Consider the following 18,579-nt stretch of genomic DNA (forward strand, 5'->3'; position numbering starts at 1 on the left):
CAGCTGCCACACAAGAAGGTGGAAGAAAGCCTAAAGATGTAGCTGCAGGACAATTGGCTGTAAATACAGTTTCTTATTAACCTTTCAATTAGAAGAAGCTCAAATCTTCAAACAGGAGAGCTTCTGGCATGTTCAAAACTATTGTGGCTTCTGCTATCAGTACTTACTGTTTAAAATAATGGGCAATAATCCAATTAAGCTTTTGCTCCAAATTTCATCTGCCTCCTGTCAGAGTAAAGACTCTGGCAGGTGATGGATGAACAAACATCGTACTTGCCACCTCCCTGGCTCAGACGTGCTGCTAGTACCTCAGAAACATTTGATGAATGTAAAAAGGTGAAGCACAGGAATACATTTATCCTAATATTAGGTTTTGATAAAAACACTTTTGCAGACTATGTTACAATGAATTAAAAATTGATTTTACCAGAAAGCTAGAGTGAGATATTCTTTAGATATGAGGCAATATCTGCTTTTTCCTCTGCCTGTTCTGCTCAACACAAAATAAACTTAAAAAAAAAGTATGTTTTACTAAAGGCCCAATAAATTTTCACAGTGTTTTTGARTGTGCTTTCTTATCAGTGCTGATTACTATAATGTGTGTCTAAACAACAGCTCCTCTTCATAACCAAATTCCTCCTCCTTCCTGATTCATTAAACGAGGTCACAGCCCAGCATTTGAATCCACGGCTGTGAATTGTGACAACACTCTTAAAATAATTGGGTAGGTGGGTGTAGGGGTGGCAGATAAGGAAAAAAGCTATTTATTTTCGATAAATGGGTCATCAGAAGTAAGAGGAAATGAAACAAACAGGAGAGCAGACAAATGGGATTCAAGCAAAACAGTTCAGTTTTAAAGTTCACTTCCTCCAGGCTGAGGGGATGAAATACTTTCAACAGAGCAAATCAAAGGCTAGAAATTTTAATTTGCAGCACCACCATTCACTTTATTGACTGACAGAAGCATTTAAACAGAGCTTTCACGCAGCAAAAGCAACGTCTGTCTTGAGGAACACCTAGAACTTTACACATGATCTTCATATTTGTCTCTACGAAAAAACATGTGCTGATTTCATATTCCAACTAATTGGGTAGGAAAGGTCACACTATGGCACCAAGAACATCTTGTATTAAACTCAGCAACTCTCCAACCTTTGTCCAGGATGTGTCATTATATTGCTAGGAGGCCATTTCTACAGACAAAGAACGCAAAGCCCTAGCCATAATTGCAGCACGCTTAAAGGTCAAAGTCTCTGAGACTTTAAGACTGCGAAGATGCTTATTAAAGTGAAATACGCAATTTGGACAATAGCGGAAAACAGTCCCTACAGAGTAGGGTGGGGGGAACATCCCAACACTGAAACAAGAATGAGCAAATGACAAAAAGCCATCAAGTGGGTGGCTTTACTGCGAGCACCTGTAAACACAGAAGTAACATCAGTTTACATTGTTTTTAAATGGTTGTTAGAATCAAGGAAGAACAGTAGCTTATCCAGCCCATTAAGAACCTATTATTTTAGGAAGCATTTACATTTAATAACYTTGTCAAAAATATTTAAGTACTGACACATTTGTAACCTGCATCTACTGCAAAGGTAAGAATAACTATCCTGGTAGAAAAGCAATAGGAAGAATACAACACACTAGAGTGCTAAATGTAGRACACCTACTGCATCTGAATTCAGTGCTGTGATCACCCGAAAAGCAGGAAAATATATCAAAGGAGTTTTGGCGCTTGAGATTCAGGGGTGCCCTGTGTCCTTCCTACCTGTGAATGAAGTTTTTCTTCTCCAGGTACTCCATGGCTGAGGAGATCTGAGTTGCCATATACAGCAGCACTACAGCATTCACCTCCTGACGGTTACACTCACGCAGATAATCCAGTAGGTTCCCATATGTCATGAACTCCGTAATGATGTAGAACGGAGGTTCCCGTGTGCACACCCCTAAGGACCAACATAAAGCTTGAATGTTGGAGAAGATCAGTGCACCTTCATTTTTTTCCACCCCAGGGCAACTTATAGCTCTGGAAGGCAGAAATACTGTGCTTGCATATAGAACTAATTTTGCTTGGAATTGGTTAATAGACAGTTTTAATTTCCTGCTTAAGACTCTTGCAACTTAAATGTTAGGGAGAAGAGATCATTAAAAATAATGTATTACTGGTACAAATTGCGAATTTTGCCAGACAATAAGTGTCTGTATTTAAAGCCTTGGTATGGTAAGCAGCTTATCTGCTTCTTAACATCCATATCACTGCACAAGGGTTTAGTTCAAATCCCTCTGCTTGGTATTTATCACTTACCTAATAATTGCACCAAGTTCGGATGCTTGATCTCCTTCATTACTGCGGCTTCTTTCAAGAACTCTTCCACCTCCATGGTATCCTCCTGTAGAACAACAGGAAAGCTTTAGCAAGGCCAGTGTGCCCAAAAGAGGAGTAATTATTTTGTCTGAGGACAGAAAAAGAATGACAAATTGACAACGTAAACCACAGTTCTTCCAATGTAGTTTTTCCCTGTAGCAGCAACACAATAAGTTAGGAATACTAGGAGGTTTTTTTGTAGGATTTTTAAAAATAGATTTTATCATCCTTATTCTAATAGGAGTTTTTTGAGCAAAGAAGATCCATATCCCTTGTGTGCAGGAGCACTCAGGAGTTATAAAGAGAAAGGCTAAACCTGCACCTAAAAGAAAAAAGAATGGTAATATAAAATAAACAGTAAAGGAAGAAACAAGGAAAAAAAATAAAACAAAATAAAGGAGCATAGACCACAATCAAATGCTTGAGAAACTCCTGAAAGACAGACCCCCAATTTTACTGAGTATGGGCAAGGAATGCCCACTTTAGACAGGGAAGCATGACCAATGGCAGTTACTCCGTAATTGAAAGCCTGAGGTTTCATGGATTCCATTTCTGGCTTTTAGTGTCTGACCCATGACGTAACTGATCTGGGCAGATGTGTCACTATCTATTTGCTGAGCACCATAGAAGTTGCTTGGCACAACACAAAACTGAGGAAGATACAGTCTTGCTCAAAAGACATATATTCTGCAGCAAATATACCTCAGATGGCCGGAAGGTCATTTCAAAGTGCTGCAAAAATATAGATCTATTTCTAAAGCAACGTTTTTTTCTATATCCATATTTTTTTCAGTGGTGGATTAATGTTGACAGCCTACATGGACGAAGTGTTTTAAGGAAGGATTGGAAAGGATTTACTGCTGCTGGTGAGAATGATAACAGAGGGCTGCTGCTGCCGTAAGATCCAGCCAGCACTCTGCTTTGCGGTTAGCAACAAGAACCTTTTTCAAACAGTTTCATTCCATCATTTACTACTCGTTGCCAATTAGTTTGATTGGCAGCTGTAATTTTCTGAACACTCTCTGTCAATTCTAATAGCCTAAAGGTCCTTGTGAGCAGAACTTTAAATCATTTTCTTTGGCAAAAGAAACTAGGTTAATAATCCAAGTTGCAAAATGACCCTAAATAYGCACTTATCTTATGTATGCTATGCAAACTCTGACAGGTTTGTTCTGTATAGTTGCTCCATTGTTTTAAGTCTCCTACCTCTCAGTGACCAATTTAATAGAAGGAAAATGTACAGAGAATTACTGTAACCATGATCTCTCTGAAAATACAGTCTCATGAAAAGGATCAAACTTATCCAGTTTCAAATCTTCCATTGTATAAAACCACAGAATAGGTAAAATGGCTCCAGCAATATTTTCCTAGCAGAGAACAGGATCATACCTCAACTCTGACTTAAAGAAACCATATCAAGGGACACTAGGGCTGCATAGGCCTAGTTTAAAACACAGGCTTCTCTGTTCAAAAGAAAAGAAAAGAAAAAGGTAATCCTAACGGATGCACCCTAGATATCTGTGCAACACGAAGCGTGCCAGGATGACCATCGCCCAGCAGTTCAACCATTAAGTGGCCTTCACAGAGCAACAGGTTTTGGTAACTGTCAACAGCAGCTGGATTTATAGCCCAACCATAGGCAGGTCACAAGGCTTCACCTCCAGTTACCAGGTCCTTGCCCTCCTGCTGCATCCTTCCATCGCTAACAGGTATAAAAACATAAGCAAGCGTGTCGTGATATGGTAACAGACCCTCATAAATACTGATGTGTCCTGTCCGGTTCACAGAGTTTCCAGTGGAGTATCTTCACGGGAAACAGCTCAGGGGCAACACAGTGGCTAGCACTCCACAGTTAAATGCAACCAAAAACCAGTACGTGCTACTTCTGCTTGTTACCGTCTTCTTGGTCTTTTGAGCTAGCTATGAGCTACATTTAACACTCAAGGAAAAAATGAACAACAAGTGGGCGTTCCTAAACATCACTGTTTGAAAAGAAGCTGGAAGGTTTCTTTCTTCTAGTTTTCCCTCTCCTTTATCCTTTCTTATACAGTACCTGTGGTGGATGGGCAGGGAACAAGGAGAGACACGAAATTTTGAAAAATATTCTCTCACAGGAACATGGAGAGTCATTTGAGTGTTTGTGAAGAAGCTGCTGAGGGCTTGTTTTCCCATGTAGAACTGGAACATAAATGTGATTTCAAAATATTTCCCAAAACTCTGAGGAAAGCCATAATCCTACCTGTCAGGCAGCAGACGGATGGCGTTAAGGAAGGTAGATTATAAACCTGCTTTTAAGGATGGTTTTAGTGTGCATAATTTCAGACTGAGGTTTTTCCTCAAGACTCTTTCAGGGTATTCTGACATTTCCCAGTGGAACATGCTGCTCCATATTACATTATGAACCACTCTTAAGCCAYGTTTCATTAAATATTTATTTGACATTTTTGAAACAACTATGGTCTGTATTGAGGTTCCTTCTTATACACAGGAGGAACACACAGGACAACAGTGCGAGTGTTGGTAGGTTTTTAAGAGAAGAGAGGAATACAACAACTACTATTTGGAGCAAATGAAAAACGTGAAGATGTCAAGTATGCTCACGCTATAACCAGAAGCACAAAAGGAGATGTTACAGCAAACAATGTTCCAGGAAATAGTTGCTCTCTTCTTTCACCGATGAAGCAGCACTTTGCCTCTCCCGGCTCCCGCAGCCTGACCGCGCTCGCAGGCCCGCCAGCGCGGCGGCATCCGAGCGCCGGGAACGCTAGGTGTCAGCCGCTCCCCGCGCAAGCGGGCGCTCCAGCTCTGCTCAGCTGGGGAGCAGCAACGGGAACCTCCAGTGAACAACAAAAGGCCAAAATGCAAATAGTCCCCACAACCATAGCAACCCAGAAATGCTCAGGTGGCCACTGCTCAGCAAGCACGCAAGAAATATTTTCCTCAAATCAAGGAAACTTTCTTCTGCTGACACTAAAACATCTATGCAGTTCTCTCCACTTCAAAATTCYCTGTGCAAAAAGACGGAAAGAAACAAACACAAACCCTCTTCTGTTTGCTTCTGCAAGACCAAACTGCTTCCCCATTCGAGGAAGGAGAACACGGTGTCAAGTTATTGTAAACTCTTATTAAGCAATCAAAYGCAATGTGTGTGGATAGTGCCAGAAGATCTCAAGACACTTTTATAAACATAAATGAATTAAGCAATGACCCTATGAACTGACGGAGCATTATTTGCATTTCAAGAGACAAGAAAACCAAGCTACAAAGAAATTGGGAGTGCAAAGCCAGAAAAAGAACTCTGATTATCTGATTCCTTGCTAAAGTCACATACAAAATTTAATATATTTTAGCTTGGATACACTTTTTCCTCCTCTTGTATCTTTTGATTGTAAACAGCTGTGAAGAACTACTCAGGGTTTCCAGGTACATAGGGAGCTTGTCCTTCAGGAAAGAAGCCACATAAGACAAGCAGTCAAAYCATTAAAATTCTCTTTGAAACATAGCTTTTAAATTTTGTGTTGCACAAGTTACAGTCCACAATTTTCCTTATTATAGGAGTTTGTATCAATGTGTTCATCTGTGAACAGCTCACCTTTGCCATCACCTGAACACAGGACATCACAGCACTATTTACTTTTACTTTAGAGCAGAAGAAACCTTASAAAAATTGCACCGTTAACATCCTCCTCCTTAGCTACAACTGTTCCAGGTATCACATACAGCCATAATAGAATCAAGCTTTTCCAAAAATACCCAGTGGAAGGGCCTTACTGACACAATCTCTTTTCCAGACCTATGGTATGGAAAGAAAGGGTTATAAATCAACCAAAATTRCCTAACTACAACTGAGGACAGGCCCACAGCCTGAACTCTGTTCCTACTGAAAGGAGATGAACAGGAAAGCTCRGAGATTTGAGCCTTACCTTTAGAGTCTTCACAGCCACTGTAAGGTTGTACTTCTTCCAGACTCCCTCRTACACCTCTCCGTACTGTCCTCCACCAAGCTTGTGCTTCATAGTGATGTCAGTTCGTTCTATCTCCCATTTGTCATAGTTTGGAGACACTCCATAAATAGTGGGTTTATTGCGTTTGGGTGCTGGGTAGTGTAGAGTGGTGATGAGGCCATCTGCTACAGTTGAATGATGATGGACCAACTCTGCTAAAGTGTTGAAGCGACTCTCTGAAGAGACATACAGCTAGGGAGCAAAGAGAAAGAGAAAGGTAATTCACATAATGCGCACTGGGGCATTTATGTAGGAACTACATTGTAAAATTGGGACAGCAGTGTGTTGTGTCACCCCTATTCGGCCTGCAATCCTATGAGCTCAATCTGCTCTCTAACCTAACTCAGAGCCAAGAAAAATCAATGGCTTACAGGGGAAATCCATGGATTCAGGGAAAACCCATGGACTTCTCTGAAAGAGTATGGACTTAATGATTACAAAATGTCATTAGATTGGCTTGCTGTTGCTCAAAATGTCTTTTTAACATAAGGCTAGTCCGTAAAGATTATATGATGCGTTTTGAAGAGCAGGGGTTGCTCACCTCAGTATCTTGAACATGTTACTATTTTGATCATGACATTTTACCTGCCTAAATTCTCCTTGGAGTTTCATTAACACATTGGTGGCTTCCCTGCTTTTGGTCTAAGCCTCCGCGTAGTACTGTGCATGAAATTAGACAGCTAGTCTGTTCCTTTCCTGTGATGGGCACAGATCAGCAGCACTTTAAGGTCTCTGTACAGACGCACCGCACAGGCGTAAAAGCATTACCTTTGAATGAGAGCCTGCTGCGGCGCATGGTTTGTTACTTTTCTAATGTTGATACTGAAGATGCATTTTGAGGCTAAAAACTTATTAAAGATACTAGACAAGGGACTCCTTTCCACCAYAACTCCGTATTTCCAGTTTTCACAGTCAACCCCAGTCTTCTACTAGGGAAGATGGCAAAAGCTAGAAACATAATAAAAAAAGTGATGCTGATATACATGAAGTAGGAGAAAGCTCTGTTTGACTGGTGCAACAGCCTATGCTAGAAGCAGTACACAGAAGATGAAAGGCCTCCATGTTTCCTATAAAGGACCAAGGTCTGGCAAGGGACAACCTTGCCAGAAGCAGCACTGTGTCAGCCTCTCATATTTCTGTCCATGAAATATCAATTTATACACTAGGAAAGAGTGCAATGCACTGATCCTACTGTGCACATTGTATGTAGATAGCTGTGCTCAAATTTCCTGAATGCCTCTTACTCRCTGTATATTGAAGAGTTCATCAGTGCTTGCGTAGTGGCCATCTGTCTGGGATTTTGGGAGGCCAGGATGCTGAGAGGGCTGCCAGGCACCCTGAAATCCCAGACACAGGGCCAAATTCTACTTCTTCCATCTGGGTAGAACTTTTAGATAGAAAAAGAAAATGCGTCTGTGAAGCTCCAGCAATAAGCGAGTGTGCCCAACAGAAAAGGATGATGCATTTGTAAGAGAAAAAATGTTTGAAGGGAGAAAATAAGCCCTCAAAGTTGAGTAGAGCCTCTGTACTGGAGCTTGACAATTGCTGTATGGATGTTTCTTCTTCACAGACATCTGCTTAGTACAGTAAACTCAAAGAGGGAGAAYAAGAGGCACTGCAGAAGGTCAAATATTCTCAAGTATATGAAATCAGAAGAACTATGAACAAGAAAGGTAAATGAAAAGAGCAGCTGTATCATCCAAGAAAGTCACAAAGGGTTAGAGTGACACTTGCCCAATTTCCTAGCTGAGTTTTAGAGAATGAGTTAAATGCTTAAGAATGTATAGTGATTATTACAGTCTGCCACTATTGGCAGAAACTGCCAATCTACATATGCCATGGATTTATTTAAAAACCATGCTGCTAAAAGGTAAAACGCTCAGCTCAGACTCAAAGCATAACCCAAAATGGCAAAGCACGCAAACGAACAACAGCCCCACAGCCAGGTCGCCAACAGGTGAGGCTACTGCAGGGTGTGCTGTGGTTGTTGGCTTTCAACTATCCTTTTACCCCTCTGTAAGGTTTCTGGGAAATGAGCACTATATAGCATTCAYCACCCAAAAAAGACAATTACAGAAATGTACCCTTCCATCAAAAGCCATGCAAGTAACTGCTGTGGTGACAACAGAGTTACTTTTRGATGCACACACACACTAAGAGTAGTAGGGTTTTACACACTAGACTGGAAAAATCCACCTCTCTCTTCACTCTTATTTTTCTGTTGATATATTTGCTGATACAAGTTTCCGTAGGAGCTTTGCTATCTCCAGAAAATAGACATCTTCCTGGGGAGCACGTTCTCAATCTTGTACCAAAATGGGTCAAATATTCTTTTGGTGAAGTAACTAGATCAAATCTCATTTCAACACTATGATAAGAGAAACACCTTTYATTAAGAGGTGAAGTCACCTGAAAAACAGATGTTTTCGAGAACAAGCAACAGTGTAAGAGAGTTTTTTACAGCTGCAAGGCAAAAACCAAAGAGTTCTTATGATCACAAGTGTTAGCCAAGGGTCTAGATAGTTAAAATAAACCACACCTGTTTAGGAACAATTTCTGGTACTAGTAGTTCACAAATTACATTGGAGAGTAAAATCTACAAGTATGGATGTAGAAAACTATGCTGAACTCTGGTATCACTTGGAAATATTAGGGAAGAATGCAAAGGGAAGCTGTCAATGCTTTTATGATGGTTTTTGTTTCATGATCTCAAAATTTCATGGAAATCAGAGATATTTTATGTGACAGATTATATGACCTTATTACAGATGGAGAAAGAAGTTAAACAACTGGCCAGAGGCTTCACAGCAAACCCTTGGCGGGATGGAGAGAAGAACTCTGCATCACCCTGTTCAGGCCATAAAGCAACACTCCATACTTAAACATGCATAAAGTTTTCCCTTTATGTTAAAAAAAAAAAAATCACATGTACCCACTGTGTAGGCAGAGCTTCCTAAACTCTCAGGGATTAAATCTGAGCATGGACTCCTGAGGCCTTACTTCCTATCAGCACTAATGCAAACCAGAGTTATGCTGACGTGTTTAAATCTTCATCTGGAATTTGAGGCATGTATCCCAAGAAGACGAAACAACGAGCAGCTACGAACGGCGTGCTATGGCCGCAGCGCAGTAAGCCGCGTACGTGCTCAGCCTTCTCGCTGCAACCTCCCTTCTCCGCCAACCCCTTCTRCCGAGGCTTAGCTCAAACTGCTCGCTGAGGAAGTTCCCCGAGAGAACCGCCTGCTGCTGCTAACCGTGCTCAGAGAGAGGTAACAGCCTCGGCGTTTCCGCAGCGTGCGCGGTTACGCAGGAGGCTCACGCAGTTTGCTTCCCGGCTACACTGCTGACGCGCTATCCAGAGCCGGACAAGACGCACAGCCCTGCGGTCCCTAATATGGAGAATAACAGGACTTCCAGAAGCGGCTGGACAACGCTGTTTGTTCGGTTTGGTTTCTCAGTAGGAGGCTTTGCCGCAAGTACTGTCAGGTCAGGAAAACCAAGTCCTCTGTAGCGCGGAAGTGGTTTACCAAATGACTAGCTGCCCTGTGCCAACCAATCAAGAAATGTTGTTTTTAATGCATTCCCTCCAAAATTTAAAAAGATGGTCCAGAAGAAGACTCRTTAAATTGGGAGGTAAGGAGAAAATTCTCTGAGGATACATGTATATTTTTTTAAAAATTGTTGAATACCAATGGGTTCAGTTTAAGTGCTGCTAAAATCAAGACATACTCGCCTCTTCCTAGTCCCAGCACGTTTCCACGCCAAGCAGTAGCTGTTCCACGTGCTTCTGCAATGCCTCTTGCTCCTAACACCGTATATTCTCAGACACAGGATATGATCCCACCAAAGCCATTCACCCTAACTGTAGCATTTGCAGATGTTAAATTCCTCGGACAGGCTGCCCAGTGATCTAGCAGGCTGCRGAGGCCCTGGGTGCTCGGGGAGCTGCAGGTAAGCGCTTTCCTTTCGGAGAGACTCGCGTTGCTGTGCAGTGGGCAACAGAGGACGACACCAGCAGCTCAGACCGGCAGGACCCTGGCCCCACAGTCTCCGCTTCGTAGAGAAAAAGCAGGGATATTGGCTGTTTTTCTTACCAACTCCCATGCTTTGGCAAATGGGGTAAGTGACCGAGAGCTGCATCCCCCAGCCCGGCCGGGGCGGAGCGGGGCAGCAGAGCTATTCACCGGCCACAGAGCCACCAGCGCGTCTACTGCTCGGCCGTCTCAGCTCGCGGCTCCGTTTGGTGATGCAAATCGAAACCAGTGCGGTTCAACGCCGGTGCCCGCAGCACGGGTCAGCAAAGCCAGGCAAACCCTCCGGCAGGGTTGCGAGCCTTTGGCACAGGATCGRGGAGGACTGTGGCTACCTCTTGTCCGCCCCAGCAGGACCGCCGGAGCCCAGGAGCCGGAGCTTTCTGGCACCGTTGCYTTTCCTGCTACTACTGGATTTTGAATTTCCAACCACCATCAACAACAGAGCTGTCCTAACCAATTGTGCTGACCTGCACCTTTTCTCAAAGGCAATAATTAAAGCAACTGTGTGGAAAATGAGTAGTTAACCTGGCTAATACTGGCTGAACTGATTATCGTAGCTCTGCAGAACTGTTTTGGGGGATAAAAACAGCTCTGCCAGGTTGAAAGCCTTCATTTGCCAAACCCCTATACAGCTAAAAACAGGGAACACGTGCTACAGTATTATGGACAATGTGCTTATTTACAGGAGGCCCTGGCTCAATATGCTCCCATGTGAGCGTTGCTCATCTCCTAGCATCAATCTGAAAGGAAGAAATATAAACCACAGAGACAGGAGGAGGAGGGAAATTACTCCAGATTGCCCTGTAGTCCTCAGAGTATGTTATGTCATATGTCAGCATCTCACAYATGTGATTTTGAGCACGGTGTGTGTGTCTGCACAGGAGGAAAAAGGAAGAATCAAAGCACCRTCACTTAGAAGTATGTTGTCTTAAAGAGCAAGCCCACAATCTTCTCAGTTACAAGCTCTCTGCAAAAGTAGATAACCAGATTTAACTCAGTAATGAAATGCATTTTATCTTAAAGATTTTTGAGTGTCAAATCTGATTAATCAGAAGCAATACTCATTACCTACGCTCTTTTACTGAAGATTTATACTCAATAACCACATTCTTGTACTAAAGATTTTGCTGTCATCCATTGCTGTGAGAAGAATAAAGCTTTCATGGGACAGAGGAGTATTAGCCATGGCAGGCTACCRCTATCCTTCCCCCCTCCTTTAAATACTTTGATAGCACAGAATCTGTCAACCGCTAGCAAGATGGGCCTCAGCAGCCACGCTCCAGATCCACACTGCAATGCTGCAAACCTACTGGATTCAAGGACTCACTGCTTAAGATAAATGTAATAAAAACAAGATTCTCCAAAATCAAATGCCGATAGACAGGCTTCCATGAAAAAAAGATCTGCAAGAAAATATACTTTTAAGCTAATGTTTCCCTGCAGCATCTACAAGCAAGGCATTGCAACACTACTGCAGCACACAAAAAATAGAAAGAAAATAAGGAAACTATAAACTGGGCCCACATAAAAATGAAAGCGCCTATTCTGTTTTCATTGTTCACATGAAATGCTGTAGAAAAATCAATAGCAGTAGATAAAAAAGTTGTGAGGAATAGCTGTAAAGTTATTCTATCCCTAATATTTACAGCATTATTAGCAACAGGCACAGACTTGCCTGGTTTGACAGTCTCTCAAGTCCAAGGGATTATTTTCTGTACTTACAGGACGAAAATCCATCTTTAGAGTACGTTATTAATGATATCTATAGCATTCAGCTCTGACATAACTCTAATATCTTCGACCTTAGTGTTTTTTGCTACTGAGCTGTGTTATACCTCACTAGAAGTTYGCTAAAGGAATATAGTTGTTTCCTCATAGCTTTGAGGGAATATTACAGCCTATTACAGTTATGCATGATGAATATTGCAATTAGTGTTCAGCACTGCACAATTCAATTGTTACTGCTTGACCTTGTACAGTCAGGAGATGGAGTATACCGGCGAGGTTTTCTTTCACAGTCTGGACAGCACGCTGCCTACCTTTCCGTCGGATGCAGTGTTTATCCTGTAGTGGTASACCCTTCCTTCGTATCTCAGCGAAATAGATCTCTGTCCTGGACTGCTCTCACTCTCCCGCACAAGAAAGCTGCCATTGATTCCACTACTCAGAAGGTACTCGGCAGCGTTACGTGACACCGGTCCGTGATACCAGGAATGTTTCTCCAAGCTATTCACTGGGGTGATGTAGTTGCTGGGGACCCAGCCTTGTCCATTCTTCGTTTGGGCCTCACACCATTCCCCATTATGATTGTAGCCCAGGACACGGAGCTTTTCACCTTAGCACAACAAGAAAACATTAATAATTAGACTTGGCAAGGCCAAGAGCAGAGTACAAAGATGAGTTCCTGCTGCCTTGCAGATCATTAAATCATCTCCTACAGGAACGGGTATCCGACTGAGCAGTGAGCATGTGCGTTTCTTTAAGCTTGAGTGGACCCATCAAAGCCAAATAGTCACATGCATGCTTCAGTTTGCTAGACTCTCACACGATTCTACAGCAGTTCTGATACTGCTTGAGCTTATGAAAGAATCCAGGAAATTATACTTGAAATGAGTTGGCTTCACAAGCCTAGCAGAGAACAGGAGAGCATAAATAGTAAAAAAATCATTTTGATTAGCAAAGGAAGCAGACATGACTTGGAGTACATGCAAGAAACAGAAGGACTGAGTAAGAAAACACTACATCTCTACAGTCGTTTTGCATACAGAAATCACATTCGAGAGAACAGTTAAAAGGACAGAGGCCAACCTAAAAAAAAAATCAGCTTAGTCCAACTTCTCCGTTAAAATTCTTGCTCCTAGTGGAGACCTTAGTTTTGGCAAGTAATTTCTTGTCCAGCACAAAACCTCAGACAGTTTTAACCTTTTAAAAGGTTATGACTTTGTGAAAGATTTGTATTTGTTTAAGAAGAATTCCCACAGTAAAAAAAATTCCATAGGGTTTAGTGTATAACTCAGTTGTTCCATAGTGGTTTCTTCTGTGTCTGCTCATACATTCCTACCACCATTCTGCCCAGCGGCCTTACCTTTAGTTATGCTGAGGGTATTGTCCCCGCTCGCCACAAAATCATACAGTGCAACAAAGAGATGGGGGTCATTTTCGCTCGGACAAGACAGTAGATTTTCCTTGGAGTTCCAGCGAGCTGCTTCACTCAGACCTTGGGGCTCAAAATCAGACACTACTGGCCTCTGAAGGGCTTCTGGAGGAAAGAGAGACAAAGAGGAAAAAACAGGTTCATTTTTGCTGATAAAAGCCATCTGGTTAACCCACGCACTAGGCTTTTCTAATTTACATCGTTTCTCAACATACGTGGCCCTCGTGTATCAAAAGGCCAAATACGGACAATTCCTTAAGGCAAATCTGCCACATATACAGCCTGTGCCTGTCCCAGAGCCACGTGCAGCTGAGCTCCCACTGTCCTTCCCACAACATGCAGCCCTCGGTGCCCAGACACGGGGGAGAGGGAAAGCTCCTCTTCCTCCCTCCAGTAAACTTTACTCATGTAGGCTGTAAACCCCTTGGCTCATGCCTAACTACTGGAATAGTTAGGTTTGAAAACAGAACAAAAAAAACTTTTAAAAGGTAAATCTCTTCATTATCCTATAAATGAAATCTCCAGATTGTGAAGCACTGAGAGTCGGGCAGGGCAAGAGTTTTAAGATGTGGTACATACAAAGTTAGATATTGTAAATATTTCTAGAGTTCATAAYATTTTTAATAATTTCTCTTCTTTCTCGAGTACAAGGCTCTGCTTTTTTTGCTACCCTSTCTCCCTTGTTGCTCTCTCAAAAGCACGTGGGTGCTGAGATTTTGCTTCGCACAACGTGCTTTGTACATTTGTGGGAGTCTTGAGATGCCTTGGGAGAGATTGCTAAAAACTGAGTTTCACAGGTAAGTAAACACCAATCACCAAAGCCTTCTGTGCACTGCAGCATGTTGGGCGTGTAATATTCAGTAAGAACAAAGAAACATCAGGCAAGCCCAAGTACAGCGGGGTGTTTTACACCGCTCACTCTTCCAACACTCCTCCTCCGCCCTGACTGCAGGGGCGGGCTGCCACCGTGCAATACGGAGTTTGGGGCCGCGATGGCTCGGGCTTGCTGCATCCCCTCGCTACAGTGTGCCCTCCTCCAAATCTGTGGACTTGGAGTGCTGGAACGAASCCAGGATAATAAGCCATGAAGATCTTTTTCTGGAGGGGTTGTTTGCCATCTGGATTAAGTTAATTGATCTGGGTTACAACAAAGTGCACAACTGCATCAGCGCAGCAAARGGACAGAGCGCTGCGGCAGGGCAAGGAACAGGAAACGCACTGTTGCGTCCGGCTGCTGGGCCGTGAAATTATTCTTCATTACTCAGCACCAATCCCCGCCCGCTCACTACCACTCAGTGCTAAATATCTTTTCTGTGCAGGGACGTGTAGCAGGGATTTGGAAGGAGAAATCCCAGGCCACGTGTCTTCAACATTATCGTGTCAGCTGGGACTGCAGCTCTCTCTGACTTCAATGCTAACTAGCAAGGAGTTGCAAGGCAGATGCAATCACAGGGAAATATTATTGTAACATTATTGCTATTTGGTCTCAAGATCTGGTATAAGCTGTAGCAGTACACCAGTAATAAACTGAGATGACTGGTGCCAGAAAACCTTTGGAAGCCAAGGGTGGATTCTGGACAAGCCCAGAACAAGAACAGGAAAATACCGAGGGGGAAAAAAAAAAAGCCCCCAAACTATAATAAATCTGATTATTTTCTAAGCTTTCACAGTAAAAGTGCCGCTATTGATCAACAGACAACCTAGCGTCTTCGGTGTGTTGGTGAGATCACCCGCTGGTAAAGGCTCTCTGTGTGACTACTTATGGACACGAATACTACTGTATTCTCCGGAAAAGGTAAGATCACATGTGTGGGCAGAGAGCAAAAAAGCAAATGTACATGCTGTTAGGACTGTTTTCCTAGCCAAACCATATCTGTAGGAACATATATTTATATAGTGAATCAGAGAAGTCAAATAATACTGCTTTATAAGCTATTTCAGTGGTCATAATACAGTGACTTTTTCTTTTTCTCCCCAAAGCACCCTTGAAACTTTGCTTTTCCCTCCTGTTTTCTGCATGAGAATACATTTTAATACTCTGGCTTTGCTTCAAGAAGGACAGTGTAAGAAAGAAACAAAAAATCCACTTTCAGAAAATTAAGCTATAATCATTTTACCATGCAAACGCTTTGATCCTGTCAAGCCCATTAAGCTCCCTTATCAAACACAGGGCGCTGCAGTGACTGGAGATACGCCAGGGAGAGTTACATCACCAGTAAACACCTGGAACAGACAGACAGCAAAAGAGCTCCAAGTAGCAGATACACAACATCAGTGAGAAGCGATGCTGTGATGCTCTCCCCCATATACGGTGCAACACAGGCCATGCTACATCGCGGGGCGTCCCGTAAGCTCAGCGAGGAAGGAAAACGCCTCCCCCACTGGGGACTGATTCAACAGGAAGGCAGGAAATCCAAGGCAGGCTCCTCTCCAGCTGCGAGGCGAGCGCAGCCTCGCAAAGGGCTGCTCGTGCTCGCCCGTGAGCGGGGACGYGGGAGCAAAGCCATCGGCTCCGCCAGAATCCCTCCGGGCCGCCGCGCCTGACCCGCCGCGCACGGACGCCAAGGTAGGCGCTCGGTGTCAGCCCGCGAGACAGCGCCGTGTCAAACGCTGCGAACGCCCCCAAGTCGGGGTGCCAAAGTCGGAGAGCGCGGATCTGCTCGCTGCCATTCCCGCGAGCACTGACTCAGTGATAACTGTCTGCAAACCCAGTGACCTGCGAGAGCAGGGCGGCTGCATGAGCTGATGAGAATTGCTAAGCTGGCAAACCACACGTTCCCCCAGTAGCACGTAGACGGGCTCAGTACCACCTCCAATCAGCTCTCGGGAGCTGCATACCACACGGCAACAGCCCCGAGCAGAAGGCTCCGGCAAGGAGATGCAAGACCTAACTACGCGGTAAGGGCTGCCATTTCCAAAAGGTAGAAGACCAAACTGCAAAAAGAGGGTGGGGAAAATGAGTGACTGCAGTGAGCTCAAAGGACAGCCAGAAGGGAAGGATGAGGCCCTGAGCCAACAGGGAGAAGTGCATAAAAGAGAGCGGGGCTGCAGTGACTTGAGCGCAGCAGAAGCTTGATGGACTGTCATAAAACACACTTGCAAAGGTCTGGGCCCCGAGAGGAGSGTTTTAACAAATTCAGGACACAAAACCATGCAGCAAGAAAACCAGATGGCACACGTCCATCTGGGTGCCTCATCCAGCCAGCTGTCAGCAGTATTTTAGCCTTCCTTGAGTTATTCCCTAGTAAATTTGCCCAGAAATTACACTTCTTTAGCACTGGAATTACACAATGCTGTTCATACACATCTAGGGGCTTCTTCAATGCACTGTAGCTTCTTCACCTCATACTACTGACCGTAACTACAACTTTAGAGCACTACTGATCTATTCAGCGAGCCAGGTTCCTCCTAGAAAAGTCAGCCCTGCTGCCACGCCAGCAGGACGTGTCCTCGGTCAGTGATGAGGCAGAAGCMGGCGTAACTCAATGTGTTATCTCAGCACCGTCGTTCCCTCCACACGTTCACTTCGGCTTCTGCCCTGTCCCATCAAGACCATGCCACGCTCAGGATGACACCTTGATTCCTGGAAGGAGTCCAAAGGGATGCCGTAATTCAGTTCTCCACCAAAGCCACCTCAATGATTGCTCTTAATTAAGGTGCAGGCTGTAAGTAGTCTTCAAATAACTTTTATTTCGAGGAAGGCATTTAGGCATTTGGTACAAGCCCCCCCCCCAGATTAAGTTTTTACCAGAAGATATTGGCATTTGTATGCTAAAAGCTTTCATAAACGTAACTATCTCTTGCTAACTAATCATCATACCAGGTCAGGAATCATTGCTAGGGATCACGCAAAAAAGGTCCCAGGCATGAAGAATTCTGGTCTAGACCAATGCAAGCAGATTTCCTAAATAATTTTAGCACAGGATTGGAAAAGAGGCAGGAGCACAGAACTACAGCAAGTCCCACAGCTGACTGCTGGGCAGTCTCGAGGGAAGGGACAGACCTCCTGTCTCCCTACAAAACAAACATCCTGTGGTCTTACAAACTGCACTGGCATTTTTTCCACAAGGTTTTCCGAGTGAGGGATCACAGAATACATTCAGTAATCATAATCTCCTCAGAGGTATGGCAGATTGTGTCCAGAGTTCCTCCTCCTTCCTTGCATTCCCTCTACTCTCCCCTCCCCGTGGGGGAAAAARAAATGATAAATGGCAAAACAGCTATGCAGATTTAATACATTCAAATGTTCCCAGGCTTGTGCACATATGATAAAATAGCCCAGTGATTTCCTCAGTGGCCACTCAAAGATTCCCTATGCCTAATGGAATCTGAATTAAAATAAAATATATATATATCTGTAAAAGAGATCCTTCCAAAAAGAGGGATGGTTTCGTGTTTTCTTTCAGACTCATCCCCCTTAGTGAGATCATGCTCAGCCTATCCTGTCACCCGCTCGGCAGCGCTGGCTCGTACAACCCCCTGCAGCAAAGCAGCCAGCGGTGCCGCTCCTGCTCTTGGCCGCTCTTCGTGGAGCCCACTTCATTACAGTCAGCCCAAAAGGCAAAAGATCGCATCTGAAAGATCGTGTACTTCTCCAGAAGGACAAAGAACCACAAAACCACCCGCAGCCTCCCTCAACCTAACCCACCCCGCTCACGTTTCCACCTCCTGAGCAAGACACCTTCGTTCCCCAGGCAGGTGACATCCCCTCGGGCACACTCACAACCCCCCTCCAGCACTCTAAAAATTAAAAAACATGTCCGCTACATGCAAACATATGCGCAAATTCAATTCCRCAGCAAGCCCAACTAGCAGTTTGCAGCAACTGCGAGGAGCTGCAGAGCGAAGTGSAGCAGCCCCGAATCTCCGGCAGCGTTAAGGAGGGCCGGTCCCACCCGGAGGCACCTCTCAGGGAGAGCCGGCAGCTTCCCCTGCGGCTGCCTCCGCGCGAACAGGCCCGCACCGGCGACCAGAGCGCTTCACCTTCCTGACAGCGAGCACCCCTGCTGCTGCGGCTTCTAC

General features: G+C 44.1%; 1 protein-coding gene across 4 annotated transcripts in view; it reads right to left on the reverse strand.

The window, feature by feature from the left end:
- The window catches only part of ABL1 (ABL proto-oncogene 1, non-receptor tyrosine kinase), an 82,522-nt gene that overhangs the window by 10,591 nt on the left and 53,352 nt on the right, over positions 1 to 18,579 (reverse strand). For 2 of the 4 annotated variants that reach the window (XM_085325342.1, XM_085325341.1), the window contains exons 2-7: positions 15,675 to 15,780; positions 13,489 to 13,662; positions 12,443 to 12,738; positions 6,289 to 6,561; positions 2,306 to 2,390; positions 1,769 to 1,946 (exon numbers count right to left, since the gene is read on the reverse strand). In XM_085325342.1, coding sequence (XP_085181468.1) covers positions 1,769 to 1,946; positions 2,306 to 2,390; positions 6,289 to 6,561; positions 12,443 to 12,738; positions 13,489 to 13,662; positions 15,675 to 15,705 — 1,037 coding nt within the window. In that variant the 5' untranslated portion in view covers positions 15,706 to 15,780. The remainder of the gene's footprint in view (positions 1 to 1,768; positions 1,947 to 2,305; positions 2,391 to 6,288; positions 6,562 to 12,442; positions 12,739 to 13,488; positions 13,663 to 15,674; positions 15,781 to 18,579) is intronic. The other 2 variants (XM_085325339.1, XM_085325340.1) reach the window with 1 other exon arrangement.

Source organism: Rhea americana, unplaced genomic scaffold (assembly GCF_003343005.1).
Source record: "Rhea americana isolate MKP2758 unplaced genomic scaffold, rheAme1 scaffold_97, whole genome shotgun sequence".
In the NCBI taxonomy this organism is placed as follows: Eukaryota; Metazoa; Chordata; class Aves; order Rheiformes; family Rheidae; genus Rhea; species Rhea americana.